Here is a 22,294-nt window from a genome sequence, read left to right on the forward strand (position 1 = left end):
AACTTCTGAAAGGGATCATTTGTTTAAGCGGCAGGGGTGGGGTTTCTACTGTATTCCTTACCACACGTCAGCTTTCCTTCCATAGCCTTCTCCACTGATAACCTCTGGGCTCATCCAGTATGGTGTTCCTGTGACAGATTTAATCCCAGTCCCAGACATGCAGATGGTCTGGATGCGTTTGCTGGCCCCAAAATCTCCAAGCTTCACATTTCCAGCAGAATCTCTCAAAATATTGGCACCTAGGGGTGAAAAGCAAAAACAAAAACCCCCAAGAGGTGAAGGAGCAACCTGAGTTGAAGTGGCTGCAGTGAGGAGAGCAGGAAGAGCAAAGGCAAAGAGCTGGATGCGAGGAAGCCTTGATGGGTCTGGACTCAGCATTACACAAAACCCGCCCCTCCTAAGGCAGCTGCTCTCCAAGAGGGTTGACTCCCATCAGCTCTCCTGGATAGTCTCAGTTAGCAGGTTCCCCAAAAGCAAGCAGTGAATGGGAGACGACAGATCATCCTCCCCACGGGCAGACAGCCGAACAGGCCTCAGACCCCTCTGAACGCCAGGGCCTCTCAATTTTGGGGTATGTTACACCAGGTTTTTAGATGCATAAGGGCAGTTAACAATAATCCCTCTCAAGAGTACTTAATCTGGGCTTCCAAAGCAGGAAAACAGCACAAGATTTTGGTTTCAGCTGCTTGTTCTCATGGTTCAACTTGGTGAAGGACAGGGCCAAAATACTTTGAAAACCAGATCCCAGCACTATGTTTTGCATAAGAATTTATACTGGGGTGGGGGGGAGGTTGGGTCCAACAAATCCAAGCAAGCAATAAGCCTCTCTTACGTGAGTATAATCTACTCACCTTTAATGTCCCTGTGGACAATCATATTGCTGTGTAAGTAGAAGACTCCCTGCAGGATCTGCCTTGTGTATTTCCGTGTGACGTTCTCAGTCAGAGCACCGTAAGCTTTTAGCTGGTCCTTTATGGAGCCCTGTTGCAAAAAAACCAACATACATCAACTGTAAGGACCAGCAGAACCAGGTGCGTCATGTCACAGTGACTTTTTAAACCTTCTTGACCACTTCCAGCTCAAAAAAAACCACCCAAAAACAACCAAAAACAACCCTCTGCTGTAGAAACCGCAAGATAAAAATCCACTAAGGGCTGAAAGGAGCAAGGACTTGTCCCCAATGTCCCAGATCCCAGAGGAGAAAGAGATATGGTCTCTGATGGGTATCAGTGCTACCTTCTGCCACCACTACAGATCTTTTTCCCCCTCTAGTGGATGGACACCACCAATAGCTCACAGAGAAGGACCAAACCACTAAGGAGTTACAACTCAAGTGAGAGGATCAACTCAACTAGTTTTTCAGGGCCAAGCTGATGTGTCAGTGTTCTACGAAGCCTGCCCCCACCAACTTCTCACAGCAAGGACTACCCACTGCCATGAGGCAGACAGGCTCATGGGGGACATGATCAGCCCCACATGAGACTGCTTCAATGAGAAGACCCAGAGCAGAAAATCTGCAAGTACTTGAATTTCTGAGCCAGGCATGCAGGCTCCTACTGGTTTGATTTTATTGATCAAAGAGGAAAGAAAGCAGGGGTGCAGACATCTATCATCTGCAAGAGGTTGACCTGCTTGGTTTTAGCTACATTTTCTGTCCACTTGGAAACGGATGTCCCTCACTATGCCAGAGGGGATAGTAGGGTTAGATAGGCAGGGTTTTAGTAGGGATGAATCAGAGGGAGATTTGGGGTTCAATCAGAGAGGTCACACCCAGATATACCTCCAGCATTCAGGTTGCCTGAAGAGCAGGAAGGGAAACTCATTATTTTTTTGTCTGTCCTGCAGCTCCAGGGTTGATCCAAGATTGCCATAGCCCTTCTCTTCTGGGAACAGTGGGAAGCTGTGCTCCAAGTCAGTCACTCAAACTCTATCAGCTTTTCCACATCCACCCACCTCTGCTGCTGCTCTGCCCAGCTACTGTTTTGGCCTTCTTTTGAGGCTGGTGGTGATCCTGTTGGTGGGCCTCTCCTTTCCCTTTCAAAGGTCTACTGAAGTAACCCGAGATGCTCTGAAACTACCCCCTTGTGGAACTGTACGCAGGGTATATTCCCTCACCCACAACCTGAACAAGGTTTCTTATCCTGGCCTCCCTCACCCTGAATGGGGGACATCAAACATGATACTGAAGAGCAGGAAACGGTCCTCAAGGCCTGTGGTCAGACAGATCATTCAATTTTCCAAGCATAAACTAAAAAAAAAATTAGTTTATGGGCAGGGAAGGACAGAAAATACAGAGTCAGCTATTTAGTGGGGGCAGTCGTAAGAATGCCAGGCTAATGGTGCACCCAGGCTTGGCCCCGTGAAGATTTTGCCAGAGTGGCTGTGTGAAGTTAGAAGCTTGGCCAGGCTCAGCATTGTGGAGCTCCTGTCCTGCAAGGTTTGGGAACTCATTGACTTCCACTGGCCTTGGAAACCAAAGCCCTGAGCTACGTTTGTGAAATAAGTCGTTGTTGCAGCATGAAAGTCAATCTGTATTTGGTCAGAGCTCTGGTTTATCATTAAAAAAACAAACATTCAACTTCCAGCCCTGCTGGACACTGCCCCAGCATCAAATGTTGGTTTCCTGGCTGCTAATAATCATCGGCACACTGCAGAATAAGCGGCAAGGGACTGCTGAAACTCCCGGGGTTTACTCCTCTGGGCCCATGCCTCGCAATTAAGGCCTGGAAGCGAGATGCCGGCCCACAGGGAGAGAGGGAGGACAGGGCTTGGAAGGGACTCAAGCACGTGGAAGTCCACCTGATTACTCACGTGCGAGATGTGTTGGGAGAGCTTCTAGAATGCTTACTAATGACCGAAATTATTTGCAACCAGATGACTTAATAGTCCCTTCTGATCTTACAAATCTCTGTATAAACAAGGGTTTATTCTCCCACACTCTGGGGAACGAATCCAGCTGGACAGGCGGGACTTTGGAGAACAGATCCTTCAGCAATGTAAATAGTGTTATGCTGGTTTATACCAACCGATGACTTTGTCTAGATAGCTGATGTAACTCACATGCTCGCTAATGGAGAAAGATGTTCAACTAATCTGCGTACATTCTCCAGCCCCTGCTTAGACTCCCTCAAACCTTCCTGAACTTCTTTTTCCCTGGGGCTATTTTATTCTGTATCAGCAAAGCCTCAAATTGAAACCACTCCTGCATGAGAGGATAATGCTACCAACAAGAAGTTCTGTCCTGTAGAAAAGAAGACTTGCGAGTAACACTGTTTTTAATACACACAGGCTGAAAACCATAAATAATTGGTGACAGCTGTGGGTGGACAGTTGTACTATTGGCTTTTTCCTGCAGGGATTTGCAATAAATACTTAAGGATGGGCTCAGGCCACAGTGTTTGGAGCCAGATCTAGATCATGTCCTACATTCACCAAGTTCGGATTCCAGGCTGTGAACACACCCTGCTCCAGGATTCAAACCTAAAACCTGCTTTCAAGGCTTTTGATTTCACCCATTGCATGTTGAGGGGCTTCACTATGACATCTGACTCGCAATCTAAGCTTTCCCAAGCCTTAGAGATGCATCCACTGTTTTGGTTTGGCTCATCGGATATAGAGCAGCTCAGCTGAGTGGTTTAACTCCAGATCCAAATTTCACCAAACTCCAGGGCAGTCTAAATCTGTTCTCTGTCTTCCAGGATAACCTTTAGCGAGAACCACACTTACCCCTGGCATGTATTCAACAAAGATAGACAGTTTCTTCTCCTCAGGATCCCGCAAGCACCCATAGTACTGCACTATCCTGTCATGACGGAGAGTCTTCAACAGCTGAATCTCACATTCTAAGGCATTCACCTCCTGCAACAAAACAGACATGCTTCGTGATGAAAGGGAATGGTTACTTTGGGAATTTTATCCAAATACTGCTTGACGCTGAGCACTATTTTCACGGCACCTGTGAAGCTGCCCACAAGGACATCAGCCACATAAGGCTCAGAAATGAGAAGCGCTGACCTAAGAAAAAGGTAAGGAGGAAGACAGGTGAGACACACAAGGGATTGGCTTTGAGACAGGTTTACTTATTTAACTGTGCTCAAGCTGTTTTTCTGGAAAGGTGTGAATGAAGATACCAGCAAAGCTAATGCAGTGCCCAGAGTGGGAAGAAGGTGGAACAAGGCTGAAACTACGGAAGAGCAGACAGACCTGCAAGAGATGATACCTGAGAGAGAGTGGGCCAACATGACCAAGGAACTGGGAGGCAGAGAGGTTACGGGAGCACGCTGACTGGTGCTGCAGGCCATTGGGGACCACTCCCAAGAGGGCAAACAACACACACCGTCTCTACACGCGGCCTTCCATCAAAGAAACAGACCCTTCTGCCACCTCTACCCTCAGCCTCCAGCCCACAGTCCCACAACATGCTGCAGAATGCAGTCCTGCCCTCTTACTCACTTTACTTGTCTCTTGGCTGTCAGGGTCAAAAGGCACCTGTTTCACTGACAGCTCCCGGCCAGTGTCAGCATCGTAGCAGAGATAAACTTCCCCAAAAGCTCCTCTTCCGAGCAGCTTCCCCAGCCTCCAGTTCACAGGTGCCTGCAGGGCTACAGGAGAGAGGAGAGGGTTGAGAGAAGAGCACAGCAGGAAGACTTCAGCATCGGGGTCTGTCTGACCCTACAGAGTGCAGATCAGGCTTGCAATGAGCTCACCAGGGAGGCAGTGAGCCACACTCTCCCAGAGGCACCACAACAAACCAGTTTTAATTGCATGAGTGTTACTGGTGGGGGGGGGGGGGATGCCTCCCAGTCTGCAACAGTATAAAGCAGAAACAAGTCCCAGAAAAGCTGTATTTCTATAGTGTCTTTCCTCTAGAAACCGCTTGCTTAGCTAACATTGAACTTTCCTCTGCTATAGAAGTAGTTAGAAGGATACAGCATGGCTGAGCAGCAACCCAGGCAGGGACCAGTAAAGTTTTATCTCACTAGTCCTTTCTAGGTTGTTATCCATCACTGAACAGGCCTAGAATGCACCAATTTCTACAGTGTGGGTAGTCTTGCAATATCAGAGCAGCCTGCAGACCCTCTGAACCCATTTACTCCTGCATCCCAAATCTCCTGGAAGCTTCTGCTGTGCGAGCACATTGACAGTCCAATACAAAAGCAATTTCCTGCAGCCCAGCGAGTGATGAAACCAGCTGATGCCATACACGCCCTCAGGTCAAGGCCAAAGTAAGCTACAGTGTGTTGCATTAAATCTTCCTCACTGAGACATAAACTAGCGCAGCGTGCCTTGTGTTGGGGATGGAATCGGGGTGCGTTCACACATGGTTAGCTTAGCTGATGTCCATTAACTCAGCAGGTGATGGTAACTCAGTTTCAAAGACCGAGATGTACCGAGCCCTCAGACACTAGTGGCTTTGAGTCACTTACAGTTCCTAGCTTTTGTAGGGGAGGTGCTGAAGACCTGCAGACTTTTTTCACAATTGTTCCACCATTTGGGCCTGTACTCGTCGTACTGCAAGGTGCTGAGCTTGCTGTCCCCATTAAAGCTCTTGGTTCGGCTAGAGGGGACAAGCTGAAACAGGTTCTCCTGTGGGAAATAACTCCTGGGGAAAGTCCTCCGGCCTGTAGGAGAAAAGGGGAAGACTTAGAGCAAGAACGTATACACCACCTCATATCCACCTGTCCCCACCTTGGATCTACCCATCACCACCTTCTCGTGTCGCTGCCCAGAGCCAGTGACGCACCTCTTCAGCTTAAATAAAGCACTTTTAACGAAACTGAAGCAAAGCCCTGTGAACGTTTTTAACTCAATTTAAGAGTTGTTAACAGCAGGCATTACACCTAATGCAGATGTTTCCAGAGGGGTTTGCAACAGTTTAATTATGTTAGGGGGTTTTGTTGGTTGTTAATCACAATTAAACTCTGAACAGGGCAGGGATTTACACTGCAAATTATCCCTGCCAGCCCCTAGGACCACAATACGAACGACCACACAAGCAATGCCAATGATAACTGCTTGCAAGAGGGTGGTGTCAGTGAGAGATGGAAGTTCATTCTGGTAGGCTCAATAAGCTGTCTACATGCCCTCAGTACTTTTTTACAAGGGAATTTGGTCCTTATTCAGTTTTTCCTCCCACCACTTGCAGTCTCACACAGCAAAAGAAGGAGCAGTGATGAGGTGATGGAGTTGTCCCCAACAAGCTCACCAGCTTAAAACAGAGATGTGAACAGATACTGCTGCCCTCAAATTGCTAGGGGATTTCATACAGTTCTGTGAGAAACCTGCTGTAAAGGTCACAAACTAACATCCTCAAAAGCAAGCAATTTAGGCGAACAGAAAGGTTGGTATCACCAGGGAAGAGAAACGTTACCCATCCATATGGCTAAGTTAAAACACTAGGTATAACGAGCGGAGGAGCTGAAAACTGACTTTCACACATGCTGTAGATGCTCAGCACTTCCCAAGAGCAGACCTGCAAGGTCTCACAGAGCATGCTTTTCAGAATATGGAAGTGAACCCCAAATTATTTGGTTCTTCCCCTTTTAGAAGATCTCCTTCAGAATGTTCTAAAAGTTCTTCTCCCCAAGTTTCTCCAGTCCTAAGCGCTGTCACAGGCCACCGAGATCCTGGACCAAGCACCTCCCTCCCTGACCCTTCACCAGTTTCTTACCATCGCTGTAGTCCTTGCGACTTTGGGAGAGGTGGTACTGCCTCGGGAACGTCCCACCTTTCCCAAACCTCTCACAGAATGGGATGTCGAAATCTGTCAGGAGGGAAGAAGAGATGCATTTCTAAGACCAGCTCAGTATCAAATGCCCAGAGCTTTTCTACTGGTCTTCACGCTAAATTACAGGCAAGAATGAGGTGACAAGCTGTTCATTTACATGACCATACATTCCCCAAGGCTCACTCTGGAATCTGTCTGCAGTCACACACTCCTTAGTGGAAAACAAGGGTTAGACACACTGGTCTTGGTCCCCATAAAGCAAAGAGGCTTAACTGCTGACTTCATGGACCCTGGCCCGCACTGTTCAAATAAAAGGCAGGGGATTAACATAGATCATGCCTGGGTCAGGCCCAGATCCATCTATTTGAAAGCCTCTGCTCTGATTACCAGGTATTTCCAGGGAAATGTAAAAATCCAGCACTTGGCTAACACTGGACAATCCCTCCCCTCTTTTCTTCTCAGATGCGACTCCTGACCTCTGAAAGCCAGAGACCAATCTATACCCCCAGAGCTTCAAACTTTTATATTTACTTCGATCACATGCTAGAAAGATAGATTTAGAATAGACAGAAGGGATTAAAGACCATCAGAGTTTAGATCAGACATGAGATTATGAGAGAGATGGATGGACACGTGAGATAAGGACATATTTTTTTAATAAAAAAATGCAGCACAGGAAGCCATTGCTGGTAGCACTGAATAACTTGAGATTAAAATATCTGTCATTTCCCCCCCATCTTTCACCTCCTGTTTTTCCTCCATCCAACTCTAATGACACAGTCCATTCTGATTGTTTGTCTTAGCCTGCGGCCAGCAGCCGCTCCTTGGAGACCATTCCTGGCCTCAGCGGTGCTTCGGCATGATTTCCCCATTACAGCAGTGTGCAAGAGGAGCACATAATGGCTGAAATATGGTCAGCAAGAAAAGCAACAAGGACAGGTCAAGAAGTTTGCGGCAAGCCACGTGTGACTTAAAGCAGAATATCTCCCCTACCACTAGGGATGTATTAAAACCTTCAGTGACATGGACTGACTTGCAGCTTTATCTCTACAGTTCAGTCCAGAAACCCGGCTTCTGGCCAGAAATGAGTTATCATGCTACAGGCTGACTGCCATTTGTTCATTTTTAATAGTGAAAGTCATTACAATATTACACAGTTTCCATGATTTAACCAGCTGGATGTTTGCAAGTGATTAAGCAGTAACCTACGGTCCCTGCAAGTTACCAATGCACTTTCTCTAACAGCACTTGCAGCGTTACAGATTGTTACTAATGCAAGTGGAAGAAGTGTAACTCCCTAGATAGTTTGGGACTCGGGTTTTGCTAGGTAGGAAGTTGGGATCCTGAAGGTGCAACTCACAGGTACAGAGACGAAAGGTGATGCCACAAGGCTGTTTCCAGCTTCTCAGCACCTCCCAGTTGTCTCCAAATACAAGAGCAAGGTCCCTTCAGCACCTCCTTCCAACACACAGCTCACCTCTGATCTTCCAACAGCTTTACTTGCTTGCATCCATTTACTTCAGGGCTCTTGCTGCCCAGGTTTGGACTGCTGTTGCTGTAAACTGATTCCCAAACCAGACCCAAAGGTTCTTCAGTGCTACCACTATGGCAGCAGAGCCAAGAAGGGTTAATGATGACAACAGCAGCCCTGCCTGTGTCTGATGCTCTGGGTCTTTTAGTATTAGAGAACATTCATGTTTGGTCATTGCAGGGTCATTTTGCAGTGTAACCTAAGCAATGAAGCCGCTTTGCTTGATGGTTTTTAATTACATTTCATGCACTGCCACCCCTCTAATAGCCTTTATCCAGTTTCTTTATTACATGCTTTTTATACTTTTATGCAAATACAAACCTAAGTGAATGCTTACCCATGCAATCAAGACTGTCTTTGGGATGGCTCTTCCTTCCAGGAACAGGGGTTTGGGTAAAGGGAGGGCTGCAAAGGAATAAAAAAAAAAAATATAAGTATACACTTCATTATATCAGAAAGGCTGTGGAATGAATTGGGATGTGGTTACATGCAGAAAGCACAGGCTATACCATGAGAGCACTGATCAGCTCAGTCTACCTGATTGAGCTCCCATCCTCAACCTGCACAAGAACGAAGACTGTTCTTTTGTTTCATCCCAGCTTGTTCCTGCGCCAAACAAAAGGGATGCTGCAGAAAAAACAGTCACCAGGCTGAAACGAAGCAGCCAACGATCACACCAGAACACCTATGCAGAAGACAGCACAGAAAGAGGGACGCAGGTTTCTCTTCCCTCAATGTCAAGTGTTCAACCACACAACTCTGCTTTCTGTGAACATTGCTGAGTTGCTGCAGATGTATACACTGGAGCCCTTCACTCGCTCTTGATTCATGTGGGTCTCCCCTTCTCTGCAGCGTCATCCTCCACCTTCCTCTCTCAGGAGGTTCTGGACCACCACCAGGCACACACACCCTTCCCAGGAGACCAGGAGGCAAGAGTGAAGTGCTTCAAGGCTCAAAGTCTTTAAACTACATTGAAAGGATGATAAAGCACTGCAAAAGGATCTCAGCAACCCTAATTTCACCCCAGTCTCTGTGAGGGCCAACAGGGTGATCTGGACAGGTTGTTTTTCCACTCTCCCTTTTAACAAAATGGGCAGAATAGTAGAAATCTGCTTTGTAAAGTGCTCTGGAATTTTCTCATGTCAAAAGCTAATCATGACAGGTTTGCTATGGTGAAGAAGAATTTGTTGTGTTGTTTCTTAGCATCAGACTGGTCACCGTGCCCTCTTGAGGCTAACACCATCTCAAGCAATTGGCAGCAACGGCTCAGCTACGTCATGCTTACTCCTCATTCTGCCTTTGAAGCATATAGCCCTCCTCATGCCTTTTCCAGCTCCTAGACACCACAACTGAACACAGCTGCCTGCTTCTTCGTAAGTGAATCCAAGCCACAGTACCCTTTTGCAAACATGCCTAACACTTTTCTCTTGGTTCACAATAAAGCATTTAACCTGGCCATGCTCCTTCTGTTGTTCTTCCTAGCAAAGTCTATGCAAAAGTAAAGCTGGGGCATTGAGGCTGGGAGCACAAGGAATCCAGCTTTGATACAGCCGTAACAATGAGCAAATACATCACAGGAAATTATTAAAAGCCACAAAAAGGAAATGGACCTTGATGCGGAGACAGATCCAAAGCACAGAGCTGCAAACCCGAAGGACGCTACACAATTAAATCAACACAACGCAGGCCTGCTGGAACACAGCCTTGATGCTGTACAGCAAAAGCAACAGAGAAAAAAAGAAAATCTTTGATGCAGATGGAAAAAAAATACATACTGCTTCCCAAAAGGACACTGTGTCTTATATGCAGCCTACTGTGCACAGCAGCAAACATACAGTTGCTGTGCACGTGTAAGCTTGGACCAACCAACTGCACCAACTATTGAACCGCGCAGCCTGTGTTAGTACAACATGTCCTGGTTGCTTCCTGCCGAGAAGCTAAACTTAGTTGTTGCTCATCTGGTGTCCTCAGCACCTTGCCTGACACGTCTGTGGCTGTTAGCAGTGCAGAGGGGCTGCCGAAGTTACAAGTGGCCAATGGAGAGCAGACAGCATGCCCGGGGAGGAGGAGGCATGGAGAGGATAACGGAATATTGACCTGGTGACTGCAGAAAGCCGGAGGGGTAGCAGAGGGATCTGACCGAAGCAGAAAACCCAGGCACACAAAGCCAGGCTGTCTGCAGAACCCCAGCTACTTTGTCCAGCTCAGATTACTGCAACTCAAATCATACCATCACACAGATGTCTGCGCTAGGATCTGCTTTTTAGCATCCAGGATAAATTGGTTTTTCTCAGGTGCACTGTCACTCCAACAGGAACCTTGGGATGCCACTGACCCTGCTCCTCTCCCACTATGGAGCGGAGGCTGCGTTTTAGCTTGTGAACATGGTGACATGCACAACTCACCTGTCCACAGATCTGTCCAGGGACTGGCAGCTCCCAGACAGTGACTCATCGGGGCTGATGAAAGCTTCAAGCATCTGACAGTGGAAGAAAAGGGAAAATGATAAAACGACACACTGTAGCTCTTCAAGCTCCAGTACTTGCAGACCTCTGCAGGGTCAACAAAGCTCCACCTTACACCAGCTGATGCCAGCCCCAGCAGAGATGAGGTTTCTTCCCCGTGGAAATCCATTGATGATGCCCTCTCTGGATTATTGTTCCTTCCAACTACTCTTTGCTAGTAGGGAAACTGAGGCAAAGATAATTAGCACCCTGATGTTCAAATCATGCTGAGAAGCCAACGAGGTTCAAAGTGCTCAATATATTTGGGGGAGGGGAGAAAAAAAAACACACCAAAGATATCAGGACACAAATTATGTGCCCAAGGCCAAGTGGATATTGTGCTCCACAGCCAGGATTGCAGCCCTGGACTCCTAACTTCCCCAAGCTGCCCTGGCACTCGAGGCCAGCCTTCCTCTCCAGTGATAAGTGAAGCATCATCAGGGCTTTTGGCTGGAGGAACTGGCTTGGCTCTCACTAGCTCAGTGAGTCAAAAGCTGCATTTGTGTTGCTTCCTGGATGAGACATTGTACTGGACGGGGTTATTTATAGCTGGTTAGTAACAATAGAGGTTTTGTATCGAGTGGCAAACCCTGGGGCTATGTGCACTTCTACATGCAGCAGAACTCACTCAGGGCCACGCTGTGCTGCGGTCGGTACGATGCCTCCTCCTGGCTGCAGACCCACTGTGGGCACTCGCTAACCCCTACTCCCCAGCCAGCCCCAAAGCCCAGCTCCTTCCCAGGAAAGCTGGGCAACGAGGGTTAAACACCACATTAACCCTTCACTGGCTCCCAGACCCACATCATTCCTCCTTCCCCATGTATGGGAACAACCTCCTTTTCCATGTGCTGTTCCTGTGTTAGACCTCCTCAAGTGGTTGTCATAACAACCCACATTGTTTTGGCAGGACGGTCCCAATTGGAAAGTGAGATTTTTCTCTGCTTCCCAGTTTTTACCCCAAAGCCTCATCCTTCAAAGTGCACCAGCCCAAGAGGGGCAAGACCCCTGCTAGACCCCCCTCCCCACCTCTGCCAGCCATGTCAGGTCTCTCCCAGCAGTTAAAATAATGCTGAAATGGACTCATTTCTTGAAAGCAGAGACTTGGGAACCTAAGGAACCTCCATACTCAACCTCTGTCCATCTGCCAAGCTGGTCCTAAGGCAAAGACCGCAGTTATATCACAGGCTTGCACAGGGGCATCCCCAAAAAGGCAGCACACACTAGCTTGTAAGTGGTTTTCCATGAGGCACATATGGAAGCTGCAGCACAAGGACATTCTGAGGGCAAAGCCCGTATGGGGAAAGGCATGGCTGCTCAGTGAGAAGAGAGGAAAAAAAAGCTATCCCCAAATCCCCTTTTTTCCTGCATTTAACTTGCTAGAGAAGGGCAGCAGGCCACCCACAGCGTGATGCTGGGGAAAAGCGAGGAGCATCTGGGAACCTTCATCAGGAGCAGGCTCAGCTCAGCTAGCGCTAACAAGAGCTCCATTAAAAGCCAGCGGAGCTGCGCTGATTTACACCCAAGAGGGGGTTCATGTGGAACCTCCCCCTGCACGCACACGCAATTTGTCTTAATCCTACCAAACGTGTTTGGAAGGCATGTGAAAACAATAGAAAGCCAACTTTTGGCTGTAAGGAGCACAAGATACATCTGCACTCTGACGCTGCCAAGACTCATCCAGAGTGACTTCTTATTTTATTAATGGCTGTATAATAAACCGTTGAAAACACAACTTTGCCATGGAAACACTGGCACAGCCTGCACACAAAAGCACAGCTAGTGGGTGCTATTTGAGTGTAGGAAATGCACATCTCCCTAGGCAAGATCCTCAGGGACCGTCACGGCAGCCTGCTGGAGTGAGCTTAGTGCCTTCCAGATGTCCCTCCATGTCCCTCCTGCATGGCCAGCCCTCCAGCAAATTGTGGATCCTGGTCCTGCCCTTCCAAGAGCTTTACAAGGATGAATTGCGTGCGCAGTTAGCCCAGCTGACTTCACAGGACCTTTACTAAGCTCTTCGGAGCTATAGCTTGTGCAGAGGTACAAATGGAGAGGGAGGTGTAAGCTGCTCCCACTCTGGTCCCTTGACACTCCAGAGTTTCCCCCATCGTGGGTACCAAATTAACTGGAGGAAATGGTACTGCTCATTACTGTGCTGAAGAACTAGCCGCTCTTTTATTACTGAGGGACTGGAATATACAAATTCCTCACTAAGAGACAGGAAAAAAAAAATACATGGGGGAGGGACAGAGAGACAAAACCGCAGAGAGAGGCTGTTGGCAAAGCCAAGAACTGTAGCCCAAGCTCAGGCAGGAACAGCATATGGGAAGCAGCGAGAGCTGCTGACATCCCCAGGCTGTTGCAATCACAGGCAATCGGTTGCTTGGCACACTCCTTCGTGGTCCCTGGACCTGGGAAGGCTGCGGCCACAAGGGCCTGGCAGCTGGCGTGCATGTGTGTGCCAGATCTATGCTCGCTCCTCCCGAGCTACCTGAGGTGCCCGAGCACATTGCCATCACCACTGCAGCTGGCTTTTAGGGATCCTGGAAATCTGGCCTGCTGTTTCTTGAGCACATCAAGCCTGGGGGCACCCATTCCTGGAAAAAGTTGGTCTGAGCCCCATGTGCAGGGCCCACAGGCGATTTAATGGTGGGAATGGCCTCCCTCATACCTGACACTGCCCCAGCTTAATCCACACGCCTCGGCCCGACTTACATTCTGATCCATGGTCTCGGGGATGAACTCGCCCTCGCTGTTGATGCTGGTATAGGATCCCTGGCGAGCAATCTGCTGCTGCTCTTCAGGAACGCTCCCCGGGGGCGGAGAGCTCCGGCCAGTGTGCAGAGAGCCTAGGACAGGGGAAAGGCACAGGTCAAGAAGAGGACTTGACACATCAAAGTCCTTCCAGAGACGCTGTTCCAGTGATCACAGACCTCCTGGAGATGCTGCTGGGTTTGAACTTGTGTAGAAGGGAATGGAGGAGCTAGAGATGCAATAATGTTTATGAGCATCCTAAAAAGCTCTTGCAACAGGGGCAGTTTATTACTGTGGAGCCACACAACACCTAGAAGGCTTGGCCTTCAACCTACCCTGGATCCTAAGAGCTGTGCACTGTATTCAGGTGCTCTGTCGACACCAAAAAGAAAAGGGCTCCAGAGTTTTGTTGTGATACAACCAGGCAATCTCAAAGCAAAATGCAAATCCAAACCAACCTCCCCTCTTTGACCTCTGGGCACTTCCTCCCTGGATCACATCACTGCCTTGATTAGCAATCTGGGAAACAGCCTGGGTGAACTTGGTGCAACATTACTTAATCACATCTTATATGGTAAACATTTTGTACCCAAATACGCCTCTTCTCTCCCCCTTCCCTACACGAAAGTGAAGAGGAAGGAAAACAAGCCCTTGAATCCAAAACTCACGAGGAGGGGAAAGACCTACAGGATCAGCTTGTCCCATCTCCTGCTAAGGGAGGGCTGTCTCCTCTGTGTGTAGTCCCAGAGGCTCCACGCCTGCAGCTGGCAGAGCCACCTGGAAACCCCCAGGGCTTTGGTGGGCATCATGTGCACCTCGGCACAGGGAGCAAGGCTTCTCCAGGCACCCCACCAGGCCTGTTTAGCAAAAGGGGTTCCCATTTTGCACATGGGAGAGAACTCCACAGCTTCTTTACGTCAACTGCCCATTCCTCCTTGTTACTCCCCCAAATCCATCCTAACTGATTCTTTTCAGGATTTAGGGAGTCTTGCCCTCACTTGGCCCAGACACACAGGCTTGGCTCCGTTTGTCTTTCTGCAGTCCCTCCCCTCCAGCCCTGGGCTGTCATCACTTCATGGCAAGGACTTGCTGACAGAGGTCCGTGCTGCTCTGCGCTGGAGCTTTAACCAGTTGGTATTGTGCAATGTGAGCCTCTGCACCAACACCACAACTTGTTTTTACAAAGTACACATCCTTGTACAAAGCACACATCCTTGAAGAGTTAGAAAGCACATGGAGATGCGCTTCCTTACACCTCTTACCCACTTTTGCAGCTGCCTTCCCAACTCTTTGGTTCATGGCTACCATTTGGTAACAACATGCCCAGCGCAATACTGCAAGAGAAAGGTACTGGGAAGGGGTCTATCCCATCGTGGAAGTCAACACTGATCAACCAACACAACACTTCTGCCTCTTCTGCTGCTGTTTCGCATCACAGTTACCGTGCCAGATTGATCTCTGGCATAAATCCATCACTGTGATCAACACTTCAAGTCCAAGTCCCCACCTTTCACTTAAGCTGACACGCATCAGGAGCTGCTAACCTTAACAGTGTCACACCAGCGTTAAAGATCGCTAAATCAGCCTTGCTGGATTTATACCAAACACATAGATATCTCTGTCCCACAGTACAGCTCCCTCCAGACTCCTTGCTCGGATTGTAAAAATAAAAGTCATATGGCTTTGAGTTACTTTTTTTTTCTTCTTCCTATTTTCTCCTTCACAGATTTCCTGCAGGATAAGAACACAGTGAAAAAAGCCCAACTGAAGTAACGCCAAGATCAGGGGGAGAGAATCTCTCGAGTGCTGCGGCGCTCATAATGAACTGGCTTTCCACCAGCCCTAAAAACAAAACCAGTTGGGAAGTACAGCATCCTCTCTTTGAAGATAAATAAACAAATATTTAACCATTTAACAGTGCGGGCACCCTGGATAAATCCCTGCATTATCAGCCTCTCGTTTGCTTAGCAGATGTTATTCCAGAATGCTGCATAAAGACATTAGGATGGCCCTTGCTCTGAAAAGCTGCTAGAGGGTTTGACGTGGTGTAACTGCTATATCTTAGCTCTGTTGAGTGTTTCTGTTACTGCTACTAAGAGGTGTGGGTCTGCCCATGCGGTGCTGGGATCTCTTGCTGCAACGACCCTCCCACTGCCCAGGAACTGTTCAACTCAGATTTTACAAGAGCTGTACATGCCCTGTTTGATTTTGAACCCAGGGAGTTAAATGAGATTTATCACAAGTGTAAAGACTTTGCATGATCTCACATTAAGCCTTTGCCTGTAACAATTACTCCCAGTCATCAGGTCAGTTGTGTTTGACCTTCCAGAGTCATATTTCCTGCCAAAAACTGTAAAAGGGGATAAGACACTAGCCATTTCCCAGCAGGCAAGGAAGTTAAACAAAACGCTCAGGCTTTTGCACGCCTGGAAACTGCTGGATTGAACCAGATCCCTTTCAGCCGGGCTGTTCAGGTAGAAGAGTTGCTCTAAGAAATTTATGCAGCTTCACACCTCCAGCAGCACTTGTTGCTGCTGCTTCACATCCATGGATGCCCATCCACCCAGGAGGAACACGAGGAGGTGGTGGGAGCAGAGCCCCAGAGCCCAAGGTTGATTCCCCCCTCCAGCCCTATCCTGCCCCTTTAACAAAACCTCAGGCATTCTCAGTACTGCTGGTGGAGGGGGGAATGGAAGACGGGGGTCAGGGAGAGAGAGAAGCTGTGGTACTCAATGGCAGGCTTCATTCACAGTGGGGAGAACCCAAGGCATGTTGGATATATTAGATAATGCTGCTTAACCCAGCCAGAGGCAGAGGAAGAAACGGATGGACAAGCCCAGATGTGCCTGTCTGACACATCACGGATGCTTTTCACACTTGACCTAACACTCAAGAAACAGCAGCAGCACCAGGCAGAGAGAGGAGACCCTCCGGGAACTGTCCTCCCGGGGTCTACAGGATTACACGTCAGATCCAGTCCTCAGACCCAGTGGGGATGGGGCAGGCTCCGCGGCACTTCTTTATAAGCCAAATGCTGGTCAGATCTCAGCAGCTCTATTCAGGATTCCTGAACTCAGAGAAACTCTGCAGATTGGCACCGCTTGAGCATCTGACCTCGGTTACCCTTTGGAGCAGGGTGCTTTGGGAAGGGATTCCTGCTCCATGTTACATGCACTAATGTAAAGCCATATATTTGAGACTAGAGCACAGCGTGTCCCAAGCAGGGTGAACCAGGCCAGCACGGAGACTTAGAGTCACTGCTGGCATTTACTGGGGTCTTTCATGTTCCCTTCTGTTATATTTATTTAAGAAGTGTCTTTCATGCAGTATGTGCAGAGTTCATGGTGCTGCACGTACAGCCAGCTTCCCTGTGCCAGGCTTGGCTTCCCTCCGTCTCTGTGTTCCCTGGCTTCAACCCTTTCTCTGCCCTGGCAGTTCCTGCCTAAAACTTCATCCATCACCGACCAGCATCAAGCAGGGGTCCTGATGGAGAACTGAAGCCCCTTAAAAGTCAGACCTGGGGAGGGGTTGTCGGCAGCCACCTACGCTCGCAGCTGCAGCCACAGAGAGCCCAGCCCTGGGATGATCTCGCCGCAGAGACGAATGAGGGACATGACGTCAAGATGTACCATTCCTCTGAGCCCTGGCAGAAACGTGGGGCTCAGGACGCAGCAGCACAAGAAGAGATAAACCTGCAGGAAATTTCTCGCTCTGTGACAGTTGCTTGGAGGTGTGAGCGGATGGACCAAATCCTCCTGGATTTCTTCTTTTTCAGCGGGACCCCTACAAGTCTCCCTCCTCTCTATGCTGATCCTCTGAGGATGGTGTCCTACATCTTGATTTAAGGCAATCTTTACGGTATTTCTATTTTAATAAGCTGGACAGAGCCCATTTTCTAGCCCTAATGCAGCTGGCATGATGTGCACAGCCAAATTTTCCTCCTCTTCTCAAAACAGCAGGGGTCTCATCCATCCCAGCTCCTGCAACAGGTCCCTAGACCATGCTACCCCAGTTTATACCAGGGCACTGCTGCGACAGCAGTCATTGGTACAGGGCTGGCCAGGGAATGGGCTAATGATTGAGCAACGCCGCCAATGGCCAGCCAGCGCTCATGTCCTCACCCTGCAAATTTAACAGCACAGGTATCACCTCCAGGCTTTTGTTTCTCAGAGTCATCTGGCCAGCCTGTGCACCAGCGAAGTCTTTGTACCATCACTCTCTGGAGATCTGCATTCAAATCTTCCCAGCATGCTGGCAGGGGTTAGATGCTGCTGCACATGTGTCCAGGCACCCATGAAAACCTGGGTTCCATCACTGCAGTGGCAATTCTCCAATGCGAAAGTCCTGCTGTTCCCACAGCTGGTCTGTATTTGACAGCACAGACCCAGCCAGCATTTGCTCCTGGTCTGGAGAGGGCTGGCAGGCACATGATGCCACAGCTCAGCAGCCTGGTTTGCCACCGTGGGGAAAAAAAAATAAAATAGAGCTTTTGGTAAATGTTTCCACCAAAATGGTGGAATGGGGCTCTTGAATAATTTGTGGATAATGTTCTGATATATGTATTTCCCCAAAGTAAATAAAAATGACGCTCAGTTATCTGAAAATCCAGAACCCAAACAGATTTTAGCCAAAGTTTCCTGGCACTCGGCTGAACATTTGTAGATGCTGCTCACCCAGAGAGTAGAATATTTTCCACTTCCCCACTTCCCCCCCAACTCCCCCCCCCGCCCCCCCCCCCCCCCAAAAAAAAAAAACCAAAACCAAAACAACAACGCAGGGGGTGGAGATTCCCACTGAAAAAGTTTAGGGGGGAAAAAAAAAAAAGAAAATATTGACTTTGCATAAGGTTTTTTAGGGACATGGAGTGAAGACATTTTCTGTCCAGCAGAAGCAAAATTAGGCAAATCTTCCCCAGAACATCTACCTCCCTTCCAAAGTGCTTGTGCCAACAACATGCAGTTTTATTATTTTTCATTGCTGCTAACATGGCAGAGTCAGCAGAAAAACTTGAGACATCGCAGAAACACTGAGAACATGACCCTGAACCACCTTTTTTGATGAAGTCACTTGAAATCTCCTTTTAAATGTGGTTTCAAGAGAAAAGTTGAATTAGCTTAAGAGCTTCTCTTGATAGCAACCACTTTGATGACAGCAGAAGCAAACACTGTGAAATACCTTGCAGCTGCAAGTGAAGAATAGTTTCTCCTACAGAAACCCCAGCCTCTTAGGCTGCCTTTTGACTATTCACCAAGTTCATTGAAATCCTCAGTTCAGGGAACCACAACATAGGATCATCTCTCTGTCTAATGCCTGACTTTCAGTTTTATGCTCCATTTGAAACACTGCTCTCCCTTTCAGCTCGCTGAAGTTTCTGCCCAGCTGCTAGATTACCCAGTTCTGACTCAGGAGGTCAAAAAACTGAATCTGCTGGACTGTGAACACCTCCTAAGCAGGGCTTAGTAGCTTCATACAGACCTCAGACAACTCCAAAGAGAGGTCTGGCATGCTGTTACCATACCGAGGGTTTGTTGCAACCTCTCTTCAAACTAAGAGCACGACTGACGGTCTGTATGCTAAAAAACAGAGGGATGACTGTAGCATGGGCTGGTTACCTTTGCTACCTCACTGTATAGCAGCACCCAGGACACTTGTTTTGGTGCATTAGCAATCAACATGCAGGCTTTCCTGAAGATCCAAAGTTTAGCAAGCTCTGCATCCGACATCTGGTGCTGCCCAATCCTCCTCCTCTTCCATTATCTGGATTAAACCAGCATGTTATACCCATTCCTCCACTCTGCTACTCAGGCATTCCCGCAAAACCCATCTGTACCTCAGGTTTGGACCCTTGCAGAGCTGACATCTCTTCCTTTGTCTGCCTTGTCTTATCTACAGGATGCTCTTCAAGGCAGGGACACCTCACAGTCAGCAGGGACCTGGTCAGAGACTCTCTTGGTATTACAGCAGCTCCAAAACAGTAAGGAAAGGCATGGCATAAAAGCTAGTGGGAAAGTCTAACTTTGCAAGAACTAACCCTCTTGCTAGCACAGCTACACATGGGATCAATTCTGCCCACCACACTTGGTTCACACATCAGTGACAGCTCCCAGTGCCACAGCTCTTCGCTGGCTTACATTAACAGCTTAACAAGTGCCAAAAAAGAGCAGCAGAGATGTTTTGCTCAAGCACAGTTTCTGCTGAGGCTCTGTGCCTTACCATGTATCTGTGCGTGCATTTCATTCAGAATCATCTAGTGACTCTGCCAGACTCTGGGCAAACTCTCAAGAGCTGTGTGAGCTAGAAAAAAAACCCACCACAATAGAAAAAGACACCCCTGGCACATCCAAACAACAGGCCCAAAGAGAGCTCTTGTACATGTACCACCCACCCTTGGCTTCAGTAGGAGTTGGGCATGGCCGCACAAGGGGCTATACTGGACCTACCCTCGCAGAACATTTCCTACATATCATTGTCTGACATGCAGCAAACCACAGGATATGTTATCAAGGCAGCACAGGCCACAAGACAGAGGAAGAACAAATCCTCTGAGAAAAATACTCTTTGTTGCACAGAGAAAAAAGTTTCAAAGTGTTTACTGCCATATAAGTACAGAGGAACTTTGGAGGATGAAGCATATCTTCATGTATATTTGTATAGGAGGGTCCCACTTTATTCAAGGCCTCTGATTCTGTTGTTTCTACGGTTGTCAAATAACTGTGTGAAAACAATAGGTGTCTGTAAAAATTACCCTGTAACCAACACCCACAGATGCAGCAGAGAATCTCCACTGTATTTCAAGATCATTGATCCTGCCTATAGGTTATAATAGGAATAATTATACCCCTGCTATACAGTCCTATGGGCTGCTTTACCACTTCTGCACAAGGCATCCTGCTCTCTACAAAATCCTACAAAGTTCTTCAGACAAAAGGTCCTACAGATGGTTTATCAAGAGTCCTTGTAATTTCTAAAAGCTCAGAGTACTTTAGAAAGCAAGAAAAGCATAAACTCAAGCACAGAAAACCAAAGAAAAGACCACAAAAGGCTATGAACAAACTCCAGCCCCTGCAGAGCTGCAAGAAGAGACCGGGCATTTGCCAGCCTGGCTTCAGAGGCTGCAGGTGTCTACTCCCAGCACCTCTGAAGGAAAGGGATGCTCCCCTTCACCTGAAACACAACCACTGCAAAACACTGTGCACATCCGTTTTCCTGAGCAACCACAAAAGCAACTACGACGGACTTCATTCCACCGACAAGAACAGATTGGTGGTGCGGAGACACATATTTGGTCCTTATGTGGTAAAGCTGGTCCCAGTTCAGGAGCTGAGGAACCCAAGCTCATTCAGCTATATTATTCTGCTAACTGGGGAAGGGGGAGAGACACGCAGAGAACGACAGCAGGTGGTTAAAGGAATGGTTTGTCAAGGTCCCAGAAAGCCTTGGCCTTCTGTAGGTCCTTACTCTTCACTTCCATGAAGTTCAGTAGCATCAAATCCACTGGAGATTTTTATCACTGCTTTTTCCCCTCAAATTACACCTCAGATCCTTGGCTCTTCTTAACTTTCATGCCCAGCGTGACTCTCTGCTCAGCACAACCTTGTCCGACCTGAGCAGCTTGCAGCATCTATTCCTCAGGCTGAGGATAGGCAGCAACTGTACTGAGCTACTGGTCAGAGAGATCAGGGTGGCCATCCAGACTATAGCAGCTACAGGGTTGTGACAGGGAAGAGAGAGGGGCTGGTGGCCAGCTTGTAACAGCACAAACCACCCCGCAGAGCGCTGCATTTCACTGACCTGTTGAATACTTCCGCGTCCTCTCAGAGTCCTTGTACAGGGATCCCATGATATCACCCATGGATCTGGAGATCCTCATTTCATGCTGTTTACTGTTGTTTGGCTGGAGGAGCTGGTGATGAGACAAAGGGAATGATCAGGCTCTGCCAGAGCCCTTGCAGACACAGCATGTGGAACCCTGTATTTGGCTCCCCATGACCGTATTACCCAAAACCAACAAAAAGACATGCATGTAATCCAGGGTGATGCAAAAATCATTCAAAAACAATTCATATCTGTTATTAAAATAATCTAATAAGATAAGATGGCGTGCCAGCTGATAATGACAAATACAGATATTTGTCATAAAAGACCATTCCCACACTGGCATTATTTCCAAATAGATACAGAGATTGATCCCTGCCCTGAACCCAAGTTTGCAGTCCCAAAATCAGAGCGTCTCCTCCATGCCCCCTAGACTTCAGTGGCAGCCCAGGCACTGCAGAGGTTCCTCTGTGACGGAGCAGAGGAACAGAGTGGAGGATCAGGCTCTGCTAGAGAAGACAGATAAGGGGGAAAGCAAGGAAATTACAATCCAGCTGGTAACTTAAATGGTAACGGCCAAGTCTTACTACGTTAACACACCACAATGCACTGTGATTTTGTGATAATTCTACGTATGACCTTGGAACCATTTGTTCTTGCAGTGTTACATACTTCAGGAAGAGTTGGACCTGCTCTCAAAGGTATGCATGAATCCACCTGGCTGCCCTGCTCTTAGTGGCTCACTTGCAATCCTGCAATGTTCCTGCAGTTGCTAGAGCAGATCGCCGCGTTTCTGCCCAGGATTTAGGAAACTACAACTGATGGCTCAGTTTTCCCCTGGGAATTTGGTCCCTGCACCTTTTCAGAGCCTCTCAAAAAGAGCAGAGAAGTTCCAGGAGCTGCGAGCACCAGCTGTAGCATGAGGACAAGCACTACAAGTTTCAAGACTCCCAGTCTCCTCGGTAC

General features: G+C 48.1%; 1 protein-coding gene across 3 annotated transcripts in view; it reads right to left on the reverse strand.

Annotated features, from left to right (window-relative positions):
• LOC142052346 (mitogen-activated protein kinase kinase kinase 3-like) overlaps positions 1-22,294 on the reverse strand; it is an 85,327-nt gene that overhangs the window by 3,755 nt on the left and 59,278 nt on the right. For all 3 annotated transcript variants that reach the window (XM_075082240.1, XM_075082239.1, XM_075082241.1), the window contains 10 exons: positions 21,305-21,416; positions 13,475-13,608; positions 10,664-10,737; positions 8,596-8,663; positions 6,671-6,763; positions 5,427-5,621; positions 4,453-4,601; positions 3,727-3,858; positions 852-981; positions 62-239 (listed from right to left, as the gene is read on the reverse strand). In XM_075082240.1, the coding sequence (XP_074938341.1) occupies positions 62-239; positions 852-981; positions 3,727-3,858; positions 4,453-4,601; positions 5,427-5,621; positions 6,671-6,763; positions 8,596-8,663; positions 10,664-10,737; positions 13,475-13,608; positions 21,305-21,416 (1,265 nt within the window). The remainder of the gene's footprint in view (positions 1-61; positions 240-851; positions 982-3,726; positions 3,859-4,452; positions 4,602-5,426; positions 5,622-6,670; positions 6,764-8,595; positions 8,664-10,663; positions 10,738-13,474; positions 13,609-21,304; positions 21,417-22,294) is intronic.

The sequence above is a fragment of the Phalacrocorax aristotelis genome, chromosome 2 (genome assembly GCF_949628215.1).
Source record: "Phalacrocorax aristotelis chromosome 2, bGulAri2.1, whole genome shotgun sequence".
Lineage (NCBI taxonomy): Eukaryota > Metazoa > Chordata > Aves > Suliformes > Phalacrocoracidae > Phalacrocorax > Phalacrocorax aristotelis.